This window comes from Nicotiana sylvestris, chromosome 1 (genome assembly GCF_000393655.2).
Source record: "Nicotiana sylvestris chromosome 1, ASM39365v2, whole genome shotgun sequence".
NCBI lineage: Eukaryota > Viridiplantae > Streptophyta > Magnoliopsida > Solanales > Solanaceae > Nicotiana > Nicotiana sylvestris.
Window position 1 is genome coordinate 34420396 of NC_091057.1, and position 18304 is coordinate 34438699.

The 18304-nt window shown below is 38.7% G+C and overlaps 1 protein-coding gene across 2 annotated transcripts in view; it reads left to right on the top strand.

Annotated features, from left to right (window-relative positions):
* Positions 1-10350, top strand: part of LOC104227188 (myosin-6-like) — a 30655-nt gene extending 20305 nt beyond the window's left edge. The window contains exons 28-41 of one of the 2 annotated variants that reach the window (XM_009779380.2): positions 3983-4088; positions 4178-4198; positions 4555-4680; positions 5617-5787; positions 6279-6422; positions 7184-7366; positions 7878-8009; positions 8095-8165; positions 8252-8351; positions 8479-8535; positions 8775-8831; positions 9149-9229; positions 9597-9694; positions 9773-10350. In XM_009779380.2, coding sequence (XP_009777682.2) covers positions 3983-4088; positions 4178-4198; positions 4555-4680; positions 5617-5787; positions 6279-6422; positions 7184-7366; positions 7878-8009; positions 8095-8165; positions 8252-8351; positions 8479-8535; positions 8775-8831; positions 9149-9229; positions 9597-9694; positions 9773-9887 — 1462 coding nt within the window. In that variant the 3' untranslated portion in view covers positions 9888-10350. The remainder of the gene's footprint in view (positions 1-3982; positions 4089-4177; positions 4199-4554; positions 4681-5616; positions 5788-6278; positions 6423-7183; positions 7367-7877; positions 8010-8094; positions 8166-8251; positions 8352-8478; positions 8536-8774; positions 8832-9148; positions 9230-9596; positions 9695-9772) is intronic. The other variant, XM_009779381.2, reaches the window with a different exon arrangement.
* Positions 10351-18304: the final 7954 nt, after the last annotated feature.

The window sequence follows — 18304 nt, forward strand, 5'->3', positions numbered from 1 at the left end:
CTTCAATCCATAAAGACTCTTATTCAATTTGCACACCATGTGTTTCTTTCCAGCTACTTCAAATCCTTCTGGTTGCTCCATATAAATCTCCTCTTCCAAATCTCCATGAAGAAATGCAGTTTTCACATCCAACTGCTCCACTTCAAGATCTAGGCTAGCTGCTAAGCTCAAAATTGTTCGAATAGAAGTCATTTTAACAACGGGGGAGAAAATTTCGTCAAAATCAATACCTTTCTTCTGTTCGAAGCCTTTAACCACCAATCGAGCTTTGTATCTGACCAGCTTGCCATCTCCATCTTTCTTGAGTTTAAAGACCCATTTGCATTTGAGTGGTCTTTTACCCTTTGGAAGTTCAACCAGCTTGTATGTGCCATTTTTCTGGAGAGATTCCATCTCTTCTTGCATAGCTTTCATCCACTGGTTCTTTTCTGGATGGGACAACACCTCCTTAAGACTTTCTGGCTCCCCCTCATCACTGATGAGGACATACTCTGTGGAAGGGTACCTGCGTGACTCTACCCTTGGCCTCTCTGATCTCCTCAGAGGTTGAGGTTGTTCTTCTCCCTGAGTGGGGTGCTCCACTTCCTCGACACCTTCATCAAGTTGCTCCCCCTGCTCAATAACCTCACCAGGTTGCTCCCCCTGCTCGGCAACCTCGTCGGTCGTACTTTCTGCACTTGTGGGATTGTTAGAAGTAGAAGGAATAGTAACAAAGTTAGGAATTATACCATTCTTCGCCTTTTCTGACATATCAGCAGCAGTTCCAACTTCACTTTCTCGGAAGACTACATCTCTACTTCTGATGACCTTCTTCTTTACAGGATCCCACAGTCTGTACCCGAACTCTTCATCTCCATATCCGATAAATATGCAGGGAATAGATTTATCATCCAGCTTTGTTCTCTGCTCTTTTGGTACATGTGCAAAAGCTCTGCAACCGAACACCTTCAGATGCGAGTAGGACACCTCCTTGTTGGTCCAGACTCTCTCTGGGATTTCAAACGCCAACGGAACTGATGGACTCCTATTGATCAGGTAACAGGCTGTCTGAACTGCTTCACCCCAGAATGACTTAGGCAGTTTAGCCATTCTGAGCATGCTTCTCACCTTCTCCACAATGGTGCGGTTCATCCTCTCGGCTACGCCATTGTGCTGTGGGGTTCCAGGAACTGTCTTTTCATGTCTGATCCCATGACTTGAACAATACTCTTCAAATTCCCTTGAAGTGTACTCACCTCCATTGTCACTTCGGAGACGCTTTAGCTTTCGACCCGTCTCCCTTTCTACTAGAGCATGAAACTTCTGGAAAACTTGAAACACCTGATCTTTGGTTTTCAAAATATAAACCCATAATTTTCGTGAAGCATCATCAATAAAAGTAACAAAATATTTGTTACCGCCCATTGATTCAATTTCCATTGGGCCGCAAACATCAGAATATACTAAATCAAGTATATTCAATTTTCTTTCAGACGATGTCTGAAATGAGACTCTATGCTGCTTACCAAATAAACAGTAGTCACAAGGTTTTACAGTTGTACCTTTGGCATAAGAAATGAGTGATTTCTTGGCAAGAATCTGCAATCCCTTCTCGCTCATATGACCCATTCTTTTGTGCCATAAATCTACAGAAATCTCATCTTGTGCCGCGTTCAATTCACCTTGGCATATTTCTGCATTTGTCCTGTACAACGTGCCACGAGCAACTCCCTTTGCAATCACCAATGATCCCTTAGTGAGTCTCCACTTTTGATTTGCAAAATAACTCTCGTATCCATCTCGGTCTAAAGCAATTCCCGAGATCAAGTTCATCCGCAAATCAGGTACATGCCGCACATCCTTTAGAACCAATGTGCATCCGACATTTGTCTTGATACAAATGTCACCAATCCCCGCAATCTTTGAGTAACTTGTGTTACCCATTTTCACTGTGCCGAAATCACCTGCTACATATCTGCAAAAAAGATCTCTTACCGGTGTGGCATGGTGAGATGCCGCTGTGTCAACCACCCATTCCGACTCTGAACCTGACAGGTGCATGCATTCCTCTTCCTCATTTATAAAGAGGACAACATTATCATTATTTTGCACCATGGCGGCTGTGTTGTCGTCATTCTTCTGGCCACTGGTTTCACCTTTGCCCTTCCTTGGATTTGGGCAATCTCTTTTGAAGTGACCTGGTTGATTACAGTTGTAGCAATTTCTGACTCTTGATTTGGATCGGTTCTTTGACTTCCCACGAGCTCCGGATCTACCATAGTTGTTCGAACTCCTTTGATAACTCCTGCCTCTACCTTCTGTGATGAGAGCCTGTCCTTGATTTTCAGGCTTCTTTCTCATCTTCTCATTGAGTAGAAGAGCCGATGTGACATCTTTCAACTCAATAGTAGTCTTACCGTGCAGGATGGTTGTTGCCAAGTTATCGTACGAAGATGGCAACGAGTTCAATAGCAAGATGGCTTTATCTTCTTCCTCGATTTTCACTCCGAGGTTGGCAAGCTGTGTGATTAGTCCGTTAAACACATTTAAATGTGACAAAAAATTCGTACCTTCACTCATGTGTAGGGCGTATAACTGCTTCTTCAGGTACAATTTATTTGTCAGCGTTTTGGACATGTATAGGCTTTCCAACCTTGTCCAAATTCCTCGTGCAGTGTCTTCATCAATGATGTTATTTACCACATCATCTGATAAGTGCAACCTAATTGCACTAGCAGCTCTTTCATCCAAGTCAGCCCAATCCTCAGCTTTCATGGTATCAGGCTTTTTGGAATCAACATCTAGAACCTTGTGTAATCCTTGTTGGATGAGCAGATCTCTCATCCTTCTTTGCCATGTTGAGAAACCGTTATCTCCGTTGAATTTTGCTACCTCGTACTTTACTCCGGACATTTTTATTTTTTCACCAAGTATAGTACTACCGACAGTGAATAGTATTTCAGTGAACGAGCAGAACCCGTGCTCTGATACCAGTTGTTGGGAATAAACCCCTTACCAAAATAATATTCACGGTAATAAAGCGGAATAATAATGTAGCACCGAGATACGGTAATTAACAAGAATAAAAGAGTAACAATGACACCAAAATTTTTACGTGGAAAACCCTTCTGAATAAGGGAAAAAACCACGACCCCGAGAGGAGCAACTGATATCACTATAGTAAGGAATTTTACAACTTTGTAGGTCGGAGGTAAATACTCCAAAGACCACTACAACACTCAAAAGAAATAACCCTCTTTTGATATTCCCACCTCACTACAATATCGCTCACTCTCTATTTTCCTCACAGACTATTTTCTTATACCTTGTCTGTGAAACCTCACTCTTTCTTTCTCTCTTTGTTGGTGTGTAGAAATGAGAGTTGAAGCTCTCCTTTTATAGCCAAAGCTTCACCCTCTAAAGCCTACAATATTTGACAATTTACACACATTTTTCACAATTCAACAAAGTTGGCTACCAAACCAAAGAAATTCAACAAGGTTGGCTACCAACCAAACCAAGTCAACAAGGTTGGCTACCAAACCAAAGAAAACTCTTATTAGGCACATGCCTAATACTTCTTCAATGAGATGGACATCATCAGTCTGTTAGTAATGATGTTCCCACTTGTGTGCCCCCCTTTTCCAATGGGTTTATGGTTTCTATTCCTGTGCCATCATTCCCTCTTTTGCTCCATGTATGTTCCAGGAGAATTGTCCACTCTGCTTAATATGGACCAGGTCCTCTTAAGAATTATGACTCCTTGTTCCTGCTTTCCTTCAGAATTACTGGACTTGCTTGTCTTCTTAGGAGTTATTGTTCATTCTAACAAAATGTAGAACTCAGATATATTTCTTCCATTAACTAGCAGAGAAGATAGATTTCTTCTATTAAGAATCTAATTGCTTTATCTTTTATATGTACAAGTTAAAGTCCGGGATTTCTTAATCATGTGAAATTAGTTAGCTTGAATATCTTGTTTAACTTTGCATTTGTATCTCAGGCTTGAAGAGAAACTTTCCGATATAGAAGACCAGCAGATTCTTCGACAGCAAGCGTTACATTTACCTTCTGGGAAAACTTCAAACCGATTCGCAATAAAAACTCAGGTGCTGATGCCATAGAAATGTCAATCCTTTTGCATAGCTTTCTTGAGCATGTCCTAACTTTTTTTCTTTTTCCGTTTTTCCTCTTGCAGCCTTCTGAAAATGGTCATCATGTAAGTGAAGGAATCACCGATATAGTTCCTAGTTTTATACTCCCTCTGTCCCAACTTGAATAATACTCTTATCATTTTAAAACGCTTCAAAACCTTTGACACCATTCCATCTCTGGAAAACTTTCACAACTTTCAAGAATTCAAATTCATTAAAGTGTTTCGAGTTTTAAATATAGGAACTAACATTTCAACTATTACTCTGACGTTTTCTTCCACAATAACTAGTTTAACATGTAAGTCAAAATTAACATCTTAAACACTGTGTGTACTCGAATATGGTCACATAAAATGGGATGGAGGGAGTAACAATCAGGTTGGTGCTTTGAATAATGTCAGTTATGAAATATTGTATACAGGAACCGCAGGCTGCAACACCAGCAAGAAGGTTTGGTACAGATTCTATGAGGAGATCCAATGCTGGCGTACAAGGAAAATGGTTTGGTACAGAGTCTATGAGGAGATCCATGGCCGAAAAGCAGCGGGTATGTACCCAGGATGTGGTCGAAATTTTTTTCAATCAGATTTCTTTTTCTGTTTGCCATCTTTCTCTGCTTAGAACCTTTTCTTTTTGAGTATAGATGGGACAAGATATCCAAATATTGAAATTCATAAAACATGCTACGCCAGACAAATGTTTATTTTGAAAAGCCTGTGGTTTGAACTGTATTCTCTGACTGTGAGATTTGCAGATTATGAGCTGATGCTTAGTCAAATTCCTTTTCCCCGAAAGAAAACCAGGGTTAAAAATTATCTTTGATTCAATGAGAAGTCGGGGGAAAGAGAGGATTAATTGAATTTCTTTACTCTGGTGCTAAGAGATTGATACAGCTAATCTTTTCTTTTCCGGTGGGTGGGGAACGGGTGTCCACATCCTTCGGCTTTTAATTTTTTTCTTCCTTACCTCACCCTCATTCTTTATGATCCCTTGTAAACTTCCTTGTTCACTGGCTTTATCTTGGTTAAAAATAGTAAACAATATGTAGTGGCAGCTAAAGAATTGAACAAATAATGAGTGCTGGCCACTCTGGACTTCTCTTGATGCTTCTTTAAAGCTACCTTCCTTGCAATTTCTTTTTCTCAGAAGTTACAGTGTACCTATAAAAAAAAGCTGGCAAATCTGCAGCAGAAGATAGTATAAGGACACAACTGCATATGTTTAAACCTGGGTAGGACGCTTTTATGTGTGTACGCAATGCTTAAGATGAATTTGTGTTTAAATTGTTTTTCATATACAAAAAATATTGGGTTACTTTTCTAGGTTAGTGCTACTAGTGTTTGAGAAGTTGTTTTATTCCCACTGGTATATTTCATGAAAGAGATGGATAATATATCAGCAGAGGTATTATTCCTCCACTTTCCTGTGAATGAATAATAATGTGGCTACTAATTTTAATATCCTCTTTAATATTATGTTTCAGGAGAGTGTGGATAATCTTATCAAATGTGTCAGTCAAGATCTAGGGTTCAGTGAAGGGAAACCAGTGGCGGCATTTACCATATACAAATGCCTACTTCATTGGAATTCCTTCGAAGCAGAAAAAACTAATGTATTTGATCGTCTTATTCAGATGATTGGTTCTGCGATAGAGGTAATTTTCAATATCTTGTAGAAATTAGAGGTTGTGTTTGTAGGTGTTCATGAGTCATGACATCAGTGTAATACATACTAGCCTGTATTGGTCCGGAATTGGACTTTTGTACTGCTATGTCAAAAATGCATCATTTCAAAAATGGGAAGGAATTTCATTATTACCCGTTACATCTGAGAGGTGCTAACCGCTTCTCATCTTCCACCCTCCTAAAGAAATCCTGAAGACAATGAAAGAAAGCAGCTGACGACTGAAATCAGAAGGATTTGTCAAGTTAGCTCATCATCTTAACTTCCAGCTTAAGCAGAATAGGTGTTACACTATACATGCTATAATCTACAAAACATAAGCTTAAACAGTTCCCGGTGAAGTCATAATCTATGTGACTGTAGTTTCAGTTTTTATCCTCTAAAATCACGGCTTAAAAATGCTCTCTCTAACTGATGATATACGCTTATTTACACACATGCTCGTCTTATATCAATTTGCAGGACGAGACAAACAATAATCACATGGCTTATTGGCTGTCCAATGGTGCAACATTGTTGTTTTTGCTTCAGCATACGCTGAAAACTACTAGTTCAGCTCCAAGTAAACCGCCCCAACCAACATCGTTTTTTGGTAGAATGGCGCAGGTATTTAAATTCTTACATCGTCTTTATTATTGAATGTGCTCCTAAAACTATTGAATTAAAGTTTCTACGGTGTTCCCTTTCATTATATCTAAACCAAAACTGGGTGGCATAATATTATGCAAAGAAACCATTATAGTAGTTGGCTATACCTTTTGCACTAGTACTTTGTGTATTTGAAAGCACATCCATAGAAAGCTTCTACAGTTATTCTTTGATTTCCCTGTTATGTTACTTACAAAATTGGACATGTATCTGATACTACTGTTGATGTTGAATTTTTTTTTTGGGGGGGGGGGGGGGGGAGTCTGTGATTAAGAGGAAGTAAATTATATGTAACACTGCACTAGTAAGCGGAATTAACTTTAATTATTTACACAGATTGAATAGGCTCTGATAGAATGATGAAAGTTTGAATGTAGAGGAAGAGATAAGGAGAACGAATCATATTGATTCTAACTTGATTAATATGAAATACAATATACACTTTATATATAGGTGTGATGCACGGTTTAAGGTATAAAACCACATTATTTTCACCATTGACTTACTTATTAGGTGGCTACCTGTTGGTGATGTCCTTGACTTTCTAATAGTTTATGTACTCATATGCTGCGTCCAAGCAAGACAATGTAACTATTACTTGTTTTCAGTTTCGTTGGCTGGACATAATGTAAATCTCTCAGAATAAAACATACTGGTACCTAGAATGAGGAACTGGAATATGCAGCTTTATTGATGAAAGGATTGTACTTCTTTTCTAGAGTTTCAGGTCTTCATCAGCCAACATTGCAATTGGTGGTCTCGACACTGTACGCCAGGTTGAGGCAAAGCAGCCAGCTTTGCTTTTCAAGCTACAGCTCAGTGCTTATGTCGAAAAGATTTATGGAATTATTCGAGATAACTGGAAAAGGGACTTATCTTCATTACTGACTTCATGTATCCAGGTATATCACCATGTTTTCCAGAAGTACTATGACAATGTCTTGTTTTATTTGGCTGTGTAGTCAGCTTAATGTTGTCCTCATTTCCAGTTTTGTAGTCTTGAAGTTATACAATTTTGTATTTTGAACCTGACGCAGTTGAAATCAGTACACATACATATTCTGAACAATATGAATAATATCATTTGGCGTGTACAACAACAACAACAACCCAGTATAATCCCACAAGTGGGGTTGAACAATATGAATAATAGCATTTGGCGTGTGTTAATCAAAATATCACATGAATAAAATCCTCTTCTCAATTAGCACTTTTCCCTAGCTCACAAGGATTCATTGGGCCCCTATATTTCACTGTCGCGTTGACTAGGATTCTGGCTTTTTTAAGAAAATTGTGATAAGCTACTGTGCTTCCAACTAATTTGTATTTTGAGTAAAAAATTCTCAGGATTATGGTCTTTGTATTTCTGATATTCAAATTTCTAACTTTACTTGCACTTTCCATCTTAATTAGGCATCTCAAATATCAAAAGGTGGCTCCTCGCAATCACCACTGAAGTCCCTCGATGGTCGTTCTCCACCAGGTCCCTGGGACGGCTTAATTGAGAGCCTAAATGGGCTTCTCGGTACACTGAAAGAAAATTATGTATGTTTTTCATTATTGGAAATAGTGTGATGTGCAAATATTATTATAAACTGATGAGTGGACTTATATGAATATTTTGTTTCAGGTTCATCCAGTTTTTGTCCAGAAAATTCTAAACCAGATTTTTTCGTACATAAATGTTCAGCTTTTCAATAGGTAACTTTTTTCCTATCTCATAGCAGAAAGATTGGCCAGAAATTCATGGACACACCACTTACCATATTATTTAATCCTCATTGCAGCCTTCTCCTTAATAAAGAGTGCTGTTCATTCAGCAACGGGGAGTATGTAAAAGCTGGATTGCAAGAACTAGAACTTTGGTGTGGCAATGTTAAAGAAGAGGTAATCTGTCATTGGTACCCTAAGGGTACATTATTAGTAGATGTTAGATATCATGAACTGTATTTACATATCTGTAATTTTATACTTCTTGAGGTTTTAACTCCTGGTAACCCTTCTTTCTTCGCAGTATGTTGGTTCTTCTTGGGATGAACTAAAGCATGTGAGGCAGGCAGTAGGATTTTTGGTATGTTTCTCCTCTCTGAATGGGCAAATTTTGATCAATCAGATGTTCTTTTTCTCCTAATTTTTTTACTCGTAGGCTAATAGAGGCCTTCTATCCGGTTTACGTCCTAGTATGAATTTGCAGAAGTGTTTCCTGTTACTTGGAAGTGACACCATGTTTTTGGAAATTTATCTCCAAATTTGAGATAATGACCTTAAATGTACCATCTATTTTGCCCTGTCTAAATAGCTTGTTTTCAGGTTATTAATCAGAAGTCGAGACTTTCATCTGAAGATCTAACAACTGATCTCTGCCCCGTAAGTTCATCTTTATAGTCTTCTTAATTGTAGATTTCAAATATTGTTATTTGTTAATACATGGCAGTTCCAGGCTGCCACATGTGGCAGTAAAAATTTCTTAGTTAGTTGTTTAAGTGCTAGCACGGGAAGCATACTATTGGACAAGTTATGAATTGTATACCGATTGTTAAGGGCTTAAATGAATTATTCGCAGTGTTAAGATGGATGTTTTGAAGTTAATCTTTATGTTATGATATGAGTCCTTGGCATTCATGTCGTAATCATTTTAACACCTTGCACTGAGTGTCTTTTTTTTTGTGGGATTATCTTTTCAGATTCTGAGTAGTCAACAGTTGTATCGAATATGCACGCTTTACTGGGATGAGGATTTCAATACTCAAGGTGTATCCCCAGATGTAAGTCTACCTTTCTCTCCTTCTGCTTATATTTTATTTTACTAAATCTCTTTTCTTAGTTTTGGGTGTTTTTGGGGCTGGGGGTGAGTACTAATTAGGTATATGAAATGTGCTCCTTAGAGACGATTTGCTAGTCAACAACGCTCATCAATACATGATATCAGTTACATCCTCAACTTCTTGTTTTTTTAAATGTTTTAGCCTTGTGTTTTTATGCGATGTTGGTTGATTTTGATATGATATCCTTTGGATTACTTTTCTTCTATCTGCGAAGTTAAACCACCTTAGCTTTGGTGATTCTCTCTCAATGACAAAGCTTAAATCAACTTTTCTGCACTTGGTTCCTAAACCATATTGCTCGGAACAGGTCATTTCCAGCTTTAAGGATCAAGCAAAAGAAGACGGGAATGACGTAGACAAAGCAAAGGAGGCAGATAATAACTTTATATTGGATGATAATTCCAGGTAGCTTATAAATTCCATTTTGCTGTCAAAATGAACATAGATCATGTTCTATCATTCATCTATTTGCTTCCAATGCAGCATCCCCATCTCTGTTGAGGAGATTAACAGTTCCCTCAAGGATGTTGATTTTACCGGTGTAAAACCTGCAAAAGAACTGCTTGAACATCCAGCCTTCCAATTTTTATGCGAATAAGGCTAACATTTCTCTAGCACCAATTGCATGTTTGTTGGAAGGACGTCATCCAAGTTAGCACGTCATGAATATCACTATTGTACATCCACCAACCGATTCTTTTGTCCCTCCGGTAGTTGTCTTTTCATATTATAAATTCCAAAGCCCCTTGTAAAGTTGCTCTAAGGTAGTCTCTTGTAAAATTGTAGGTCTAGTTTAGATAGGAGAAGGGGCAAGGATGAAGTTTTCCAACCTAGAGCTTGTTCCAGTTAGTCTTTGTTCTTCTTATTGTCTCATTTTTGTCCACTTTTATAGTTGCCATTAGTTAGATTCTTTGTAACAAGGACTAATTGGAGTACTATATTGTAAGAGCAAATGGCCAATTTAGTGCCCCCTAAAGGTGTCCCTTTGTCTAAAGGATTTTTAAATTTGATTCATGTATATCCTTCTTCAGCAGACATTGAAATGGAATCCTATCTCCAATTTTTTATGTATCAGAAATCGCAAATTCAGCAGGATGAACATGTCTTTGTAAATGACCTGCATTTACTATTTCCTGTGGCTGTGATCCATTTTAATGGTTCTTGTTCCAAAATCTTGCAACAGCTGCAGTAACAGCAGTAAAGATTTCATGTAAAAAGAGAAAACTCATTACTTGGTAGAGTATAGTCTTTTCTCAACTTGAGTCAATCAAAGGAATACCATAAACTTACATTCAAAGAGTACAAAGCGTGTTGGGAATAAACCCCCACAGAAATAATATTCACGGTAATAAAAGCGGAATAATAATGTAGCACCGAGATATGGTAATTAATAAGAATAGAAGAGTAACAACGACACCAAGATTTTTACGTGGAAAACCCTTTTAATAAGGGAAAAAACCACGGCCCCGAGAGGAGCAACTGATATCACTATAGTAAGGAATTTTACACTTTATAGGTCGGAGTAAAATACTCCAAAGACCACTACAACACTCAAAAGAAATAACCCTCTTTTGATATTCCCACCTCACTACAATATCGCTCACTCTCTATTTTCCTCACAGACTATTTTCTTATACCCTGTCTGTGAAACTTCACTCTTTCTTTCTCTCTTTGTTGATGTTAAGAAATGAGAGTTGAAGCTCTCCTTTTATAGCCAAAGCTTCACTCTCTAAAGCCTACAATATTTGACAATTTACACACACTTTTCACAATTCAACAAAGTTGGCTACCAAACCAAAGAAATTCAACAAGGTTGGCTACCAAACCAAACTAATTCAACAAGGTTGGCTACCTAACCAAACCAAGTCAACAAGGTTGGCTACAAACCAAAGAAAACTCTTATTAGGCACATGCCTAATACTTCTTCAATGAGATGGACATCATCAATCTCCCCCTCCAGTCTCATTCATCTAGAGGAGGTAGCACTGTCTTCTAGTTTGAGTGCATGCCGACAAGTTCTTTGCATAGCTCGAACTTGTTCCTTGGTACCACCTTGGTCAGCATATCTGCGGGATTCTCACTTGTAGAAATCTTCAAGACTTTTAGAGATTCATCATCTACCATTTCTCGAATCCAATGATATCTCACATCAATGTGTTTGGTCCTTGCATGGTACATAGAGTTCTTGCTAAGGTCTATTGCACTTTGACTGTCACAATAGACGACATACTCCTTCTGATGCAATCCAAGCTCTTGAAGGAATCGCTTGAGCCATATCATCTCCTTGCCAGTTTCTGTAGCGGCAATGTACTCTGCTTCAGTTGTTGAAAGTGCAACGCACTTCTGCAACTTAGACTGCCATGATATAGCTCCCCCTGAAAATGTAAATAAATATCCAGTAGTAGATTTTCTGTTGTCAATGTCACCTGCCATATCAGCATCTGTATAGCCCTTCAAGATTGGATCAGATCCTCCAAAGCACAAACAATCTCCCGTGGTACCTCTCAGGTACCTGAGTATCCACTTGACTGCTTCCCAATGTTCCTTTCCAGGATTTTCAAGAAACCTGCTGACAACACCAACTGCGTGAGCAATATCAGGTCTAGTACATACCATTGCATACATCAAGCTTCCGACTGCTGAAGAATAAGGAACTTTAGCCATGTTCCCTTTCTCTTCCACTGTTGTAGGACACATCTTTTTACTCAACTTTAGATGACCAGCAAGAGGTGTGCTGACTGGCTTAGCATTCTTCATGTTGAAGCGTTCTAGTACACGTTCAATGTACTTCTCCTGAGATAGCCACAACTTTCTACTTGTTCTCTCTCGAACTATCTTCATCCCTAGAATTTGTTGTGCTGGGCCCAAGTCCTTCATATCAAATGACTTGGACAGATCTCCTTTCAACTTTGCTATCAACCCCTTGTCTTTTCCTACAATTAACATGTCATCCACATACAACAACAATATAATAAAGTTATTCTCAGAAAATCTTTTGAAGTATACACATGGATCAGAATAGGTCTTTAGGTATGTTTGACTTTTCATGAATGAGTCAAACTTCATGTACCACTGCCTTGGTGCCTGCTTCAATCCATAAAGACTCTTATTCAATTTGCACACCATGTGTTTCTTTCCAGCTACTTCAAATCCTTCTGGCTGCTCCATATAAATCTCCTCTTCCAAATCTCCATGAAGAAATGCAGTTTTCACATCCAACTGCTCCACTTCAAGATCTAGGCTAGCTGCTAAGCTCAAAATTGTTCGAATAGAAGTCATTTTGACAACAGGTGAGAAAATTTCGTCAAAATCAATACCTTTCTTTTGTTCGAAGCCTTTAACCACCAATCGAGCTTTGTATCTGACCAGCTTGCCATTTCCATCTTTCTTGAGTTTAAAGACCCATTTGCATTTGAGTGGTCTTTTACCCTTTGGAAGTTCAACCAGCTTGTATGTGCCATTTTTCTGTAGAGATTCCATCTCTTCTTGCATAGCTTTCATCCACTTCTTCTTTTCTGGATGGGACAACACCTCCTTAAGACTTTCTGGCTCCCCCTCATCACTGATGAGGACACACTCTGTGGAAGAGTACCTGCATGACTCTACCCTTGGCCTCTCTGATCTCCTCAGAGGTTGAGGTTGTTCTTCTCCCTGAGTGGGGTGCTCCACTTCCTCGACACTTTTATCAAGTTGTTTTCCCTTCTCAATAACTTCACCAGGTTGCTCCCCCTGCTCGGCAACCTCATCGGTCGTACTTTTTGCACTTGTGGGATTGTTAGAAGTAGAAGGAATAGTAAAGAGGTTAGGAATTATACCATTCTTCACCTTTTCTAACATATCGGTAGCAGTTCCACCTTCACTTTCTCGGAAGACTACATCTCTGCTTCTGATGACCTTCTTCTTTACAGGATCCCACAATCTGTACCCGAACTCTTCATCTCCATATCCGATAAATATGCAGGGAACAGATTTATCATCCAGCTTTATTCTCTGCTCTTTTGGTACATGTGCAAACGCTCTACAACCGAACACCTTCATATGCGAGTAGGACACCTCCTTGTTGGTCCAAACTCTCTCTAGGATGTCAAACGCCAACGGAACTGATGGACTCCTATTGATCAGGTAACAGGTCGTTTGAACTGCTTCACCCCAGAATGACTTAGGCAGTTTAGCCATTCTAAGCATGCTTCTCACCTTCTCCACAATTGTGCGGTTCATCCTCTCGGCTATGCCATTGTGCTGCGGGGTTCCAGGAACTGTCTTTTCATGTATGATCCCATGACTTGAACAATACTCTTCAAATTCCCTTGAAGTGTACTCACCTCCATTGTCACTTCGGAGACTCTTTAGCTTTCGACCCGTCTCCCTTTCTACTAGAGCATGAAACTTCTGGAAAACTTGCAACACCTGATCTTTGGTTTTCAAAATATAAACCCATAATTTTCGTGAAGCATCATCAATAAAAGTAACAAAATATTTGTTACCGCCCATTGATTCAATTTTCATTGGGCCACAAACATCAGAATATACTAAATCAAGTATATTCAATTTTCTTTCAGACGATGTCTGAAATGAGACTCTATGTTGCTTACCAAATAAACAGTAGTCACAAGGTTTTACCGTTGTACTTTTGGCATAAGAAATAAGTGATTTCTTGGCAAGAATCTGCAATCCCTTCTCGCTCATATGACCCATTCTTTTGTGCCACAAATCTGCAGAAATCTCATCTTGTGCCGCGTTCAATTCACCTTGGCATATTTCTGCATTTGTCCTGTACAACGTGCCACGAGCAACTCCCTTTGCAATCACCAATGATCCCTTAGTGAGTCTCCACTTTTGATTTGCAAAATAACTCTCGTATCCATCTCGGTCTAAAGCAATTCCCGAGATCAAGTTCATCCGCAAATCAGGTACATGCCGCACATCCTTTAGAACCAATGTGCATCCGACATTTGTCTTGATACAAATGTCACCAATCCCCGCAATCTTTGAGTAACTTGTGTTACCCATTTTCACTGTGCCGAAATCACCTGCTACATATCTGCAAAAAAGATCTCTTACCGGTGTGGCATGGTGAGATGCCGCTGTGTCAACCACCCATTCCGACTCTGGACCTGACAGGTGCATGCATTCCTCTTCCTCATTTATAAAGAGGACAACATTATCATTATTTTGCACCATGGCGGCTGTGTTGTCGTCATTCTTCTGGCCACTGGTTTCACCTTTGCCCTTCCTTGGATTTGGGCAATCTCTTTTGAAGTGACCTGGTTGATTACAGTTGTAGCAATTTCTGACTCTTGATTTGGATCGGTTCTTTGACTTCCCACGAGCTCCGGATCTACCATAGTTGTTCGAACTCCTTTGATAACTCCTGCCTCTACCTTCTGTGATGAGAGCCTGTCCTTGATTTTCAGGCTTCTTTCTCATCTTCTCATTGAGTAGAAGAGCCGATGTGACATCTTTCAACTCAATAGTAGTCTTACCGTGCAGGATGGTTGTTGCCAAATTATCGTACGAAGATGGCAACGAGTTCAATAGCAAGATGGCTTTATCTTCTTCCTCGATTTTCACTCCGAGGTTGGCAAGCTGTGTGATTAGTCCGTTAAACACATTTAAATGTGACAAAAAATTCGTACCTTCACTCATGTGTAGGGCGTATAACTGCTTCTTCAGGTACAATTTATTTGTCAGCGTTTTGGACATGTATAGGCTTTCCAACCTTGTCCAAATTCCACGTGCAGTGTCTTCATCAATGATGTTATTTACCACATCATCTGATAAGTGCAACCTGATTGCACTAGCAGCTCTTTCATCCAAGTCAGCCCAATCCTCAGCTTTCATGGTATCAGGCTTTTTGGAATCAACATCTAGAACCTTGTGTAATCCTTGTTGGATGAGCAGATCTCTCATCCTTCTTTGCCATGTTGAGAAACCGTTATCTCCGTTGAATTTTGCTACCTCGTACTTTACTCCGGACATTTTTATTTTTCACCAAGTATAGTACTACCGACAGTGAATAGTATTTCAGTGAACGAGCAGAACCTGTGCTCTGATACCAGTTGTTGGGAATAAACCCCTTACCAAAATAATATTCACGGTAATAAAGCGGAATAATAATGTAGCACCGAGATACGGTAATTAACAAGAATAAAAGAGTAACAATGACACCAAGATTTTTACGTGGAAAACCCTTCTGAATAAGGGAAAAAACCACGACCCCGAGAGGAGCAACTGATATCACTATAGTAAGGAATTTTACACTTTGTAGGTCGGAGATAAATACTCCAAAGACCACTACAACACTCAAAAGAAATAACCCTCTTTTGATATTCCCACCTCACTACAATATCGCTCACTCTCTATTTTCCTCACAGACTATTTTCTTATACCTTGTCTGTGAAACCTCACTCTTTCTTTCTCTCTTTGTTGGTGTGAAGAAATGAGAGTTGAAGCTCTCCTTTTATAGCCAAAGCTTCACCCTCTAAAGCCTACAATATTTGACAATTTACACACACTTTTCACAATTCAACAAAGTTGGCTACCAAACCAAAGAAATTCAACAAGGTTGGCTACCAAACCAAACTAATTCAACAAGGTTGGCTACCTAACCAAACCAAGTCAACAAGGTTGGCAACCAAACCAAAGAAATTTTTATTAGGCACATGCCTAATACTTCTTCAATGAGATGGATATCATCAAAGCGCAGGTCTCTAATTTTTCAACATGAATTCACAAGTTACCTCATATGTATAATGTACCCCTACAGTCTTTAAAACAACAACAATAACAGTATACACAGTGTAATCCCACAAATGCAGTCTGGGGAGGGTAGTAAGTATACAGTCTTACCCTTACCTTGTGTAGGTAGATGGGCTATTTCCTATAGACCTTCGGCTCAAAGTTAGCATGCACAATCACAACACCATAGCGGAAGACATGTAGTAGTGAAGATTCATAAAAGAGAAGCAGTAACACATCAAGATAATAGTATAACCAAATCATATGCGTCATCAGGAAGTAATAAAAATCTAAGACTATATAAATGCGAGAATAAGACTATGATTACAAGTAATCGGGAAGTAATAGAAATCTTAGACTATGGAAATGCGAGAATAAGACTATGATTACAAGTAATAGAAATCTAAGATAATGGAAACGCGAGAATTAGACTATGATTACTAGTATGAAAGGAAAGACGTTCAACCGCCTACTAACCTTTTACCTCTACCGCCTTTAACATCTTGAATACTTTAGTGCATTTAAAAGGATAGACATGTCTTGTTAGGATATGAATTCCCTTCTTGATTATTGTGTTTTCAATTTGCATTCTAGACCTCTGTGAGATGAGATGATTAAACAATAAAAAAGGGATATCAGATGGAATGTTGATAAACCAATGAAATTAACAACAATGAAAACAACTACTATAATCAAAGTAATAAAGCAGCAAACCAGTTTTATCATTGTAAGAAAGGTTTAAAGAACAACCAGAAACCAAGTTTAACAAGTTGGTTCAATTTTTTTATTTAATACCAAACTCATTCTGTAACACCTAGGTCAACTAGGTTACAGACAATCCCAAAAATTAATATTGGTCTAAACTCCAAACAAAAGGGAAAATAAGTAGCTAAATCCATAGGCGGAGCCAGAATTGTAATTTTATGGGTTCTTAAATTTTGATTGGTGACCTCGAGTGCTAATAACTGGGTTCTAAATTTCATATTTTTATATATTTAATGAATTTGTTAACACAAATATATTGTTTGAGCAAAAGTTACTGGGTTCTGCCGAACCCGTAATCGGGCTTCTAGTTCCACCCCTGCTTTTAGGGAGAAATTCAAAAATAGCCAGATTTACAACTGGTTGTTCAAAAATAGCCCAGTTTCAAAAGTAATCGAAATTTAGCCACTTTTCATGTAAAGATAAATCTGAGTAAAAACACTGTTCAAAATCCGAAAAATACGTCAGTATATTATGTTGGAGTTTCAGCATAAGTATACTTGAACTCCAGCATATTATACTGGAGTTCCAGAATAAGTATGCTCGAACTCCAGCATAATATGATGGAGTTTCAGCATAAGTACACTAGAACTCCAGCATAATATACTGGAGTTCCAGCAAATATATTGGTCCAGCATAATATACTGGAGTTTGGAGCACCGGTGCTCCAGTCTCCAGTATATTTTACTGGAGTCAGCAAAGTATACCGGTCCAGCATAATATGCTGGAGTTCATACACAAGTGCACGGAACTCCAGTATATTATGCTGGACCGGTCTCTGTTGCAGCAAAATAGTGGCAATTTTTCATTGAGTTGGTAAACACTGTTATTTTTGAATAACCAATCCGAAAACTGGCTATACCGTGCTATTTTTACCTGCTTTTAGGGTGAAATTTAAAAATAGCCCAGTTTCAAAAGTAATTGAAATTTAGTCACCTTTCATGTAAAGATAAATTTGAGCGAAAACACTGTTCAAAACCCGGAAAATACACCAGCATATTATGCTGGAGTTCCAAGACAAGTATACTTGAACTCCAGCATATTATACTGGAGTTCCAAGATAAGTATGCTGGAACTCCAGCATAATATGATGGAGTTTCAACATAAGTACACTAGAACTCCAGCATAATATACTGGAGTTCCAGCAAGTATACCGGTCCAGCATAATACACTGGAGTTTGGAGCACCGGTGCTCCAGTCTCCAATATATTATACTGGAGTCAGCAAAGTATACAAAGATGTCATTGATGGGTGCATAACGGTTGGCTTTGAGTGCAAATATTCCTTTGCAACGGTTGCTCATTAAATGTTATCCGATGTCAAGCCTTTGAGTCTTTGCCATCGGTGTGTTCCCTTCGGAATCCATCTTGTACCGGTTATGCACTTCGTGACTGTAAGCACGTGATTTTTGCCCAATATGAGAATTACTCCCAAAAAATTCAAAAATAAAATGATTTTTCTTTGGTGTGCAATTTTGTGATATTTTGAATAATTATTTGTATTTGTCTGTGCGTG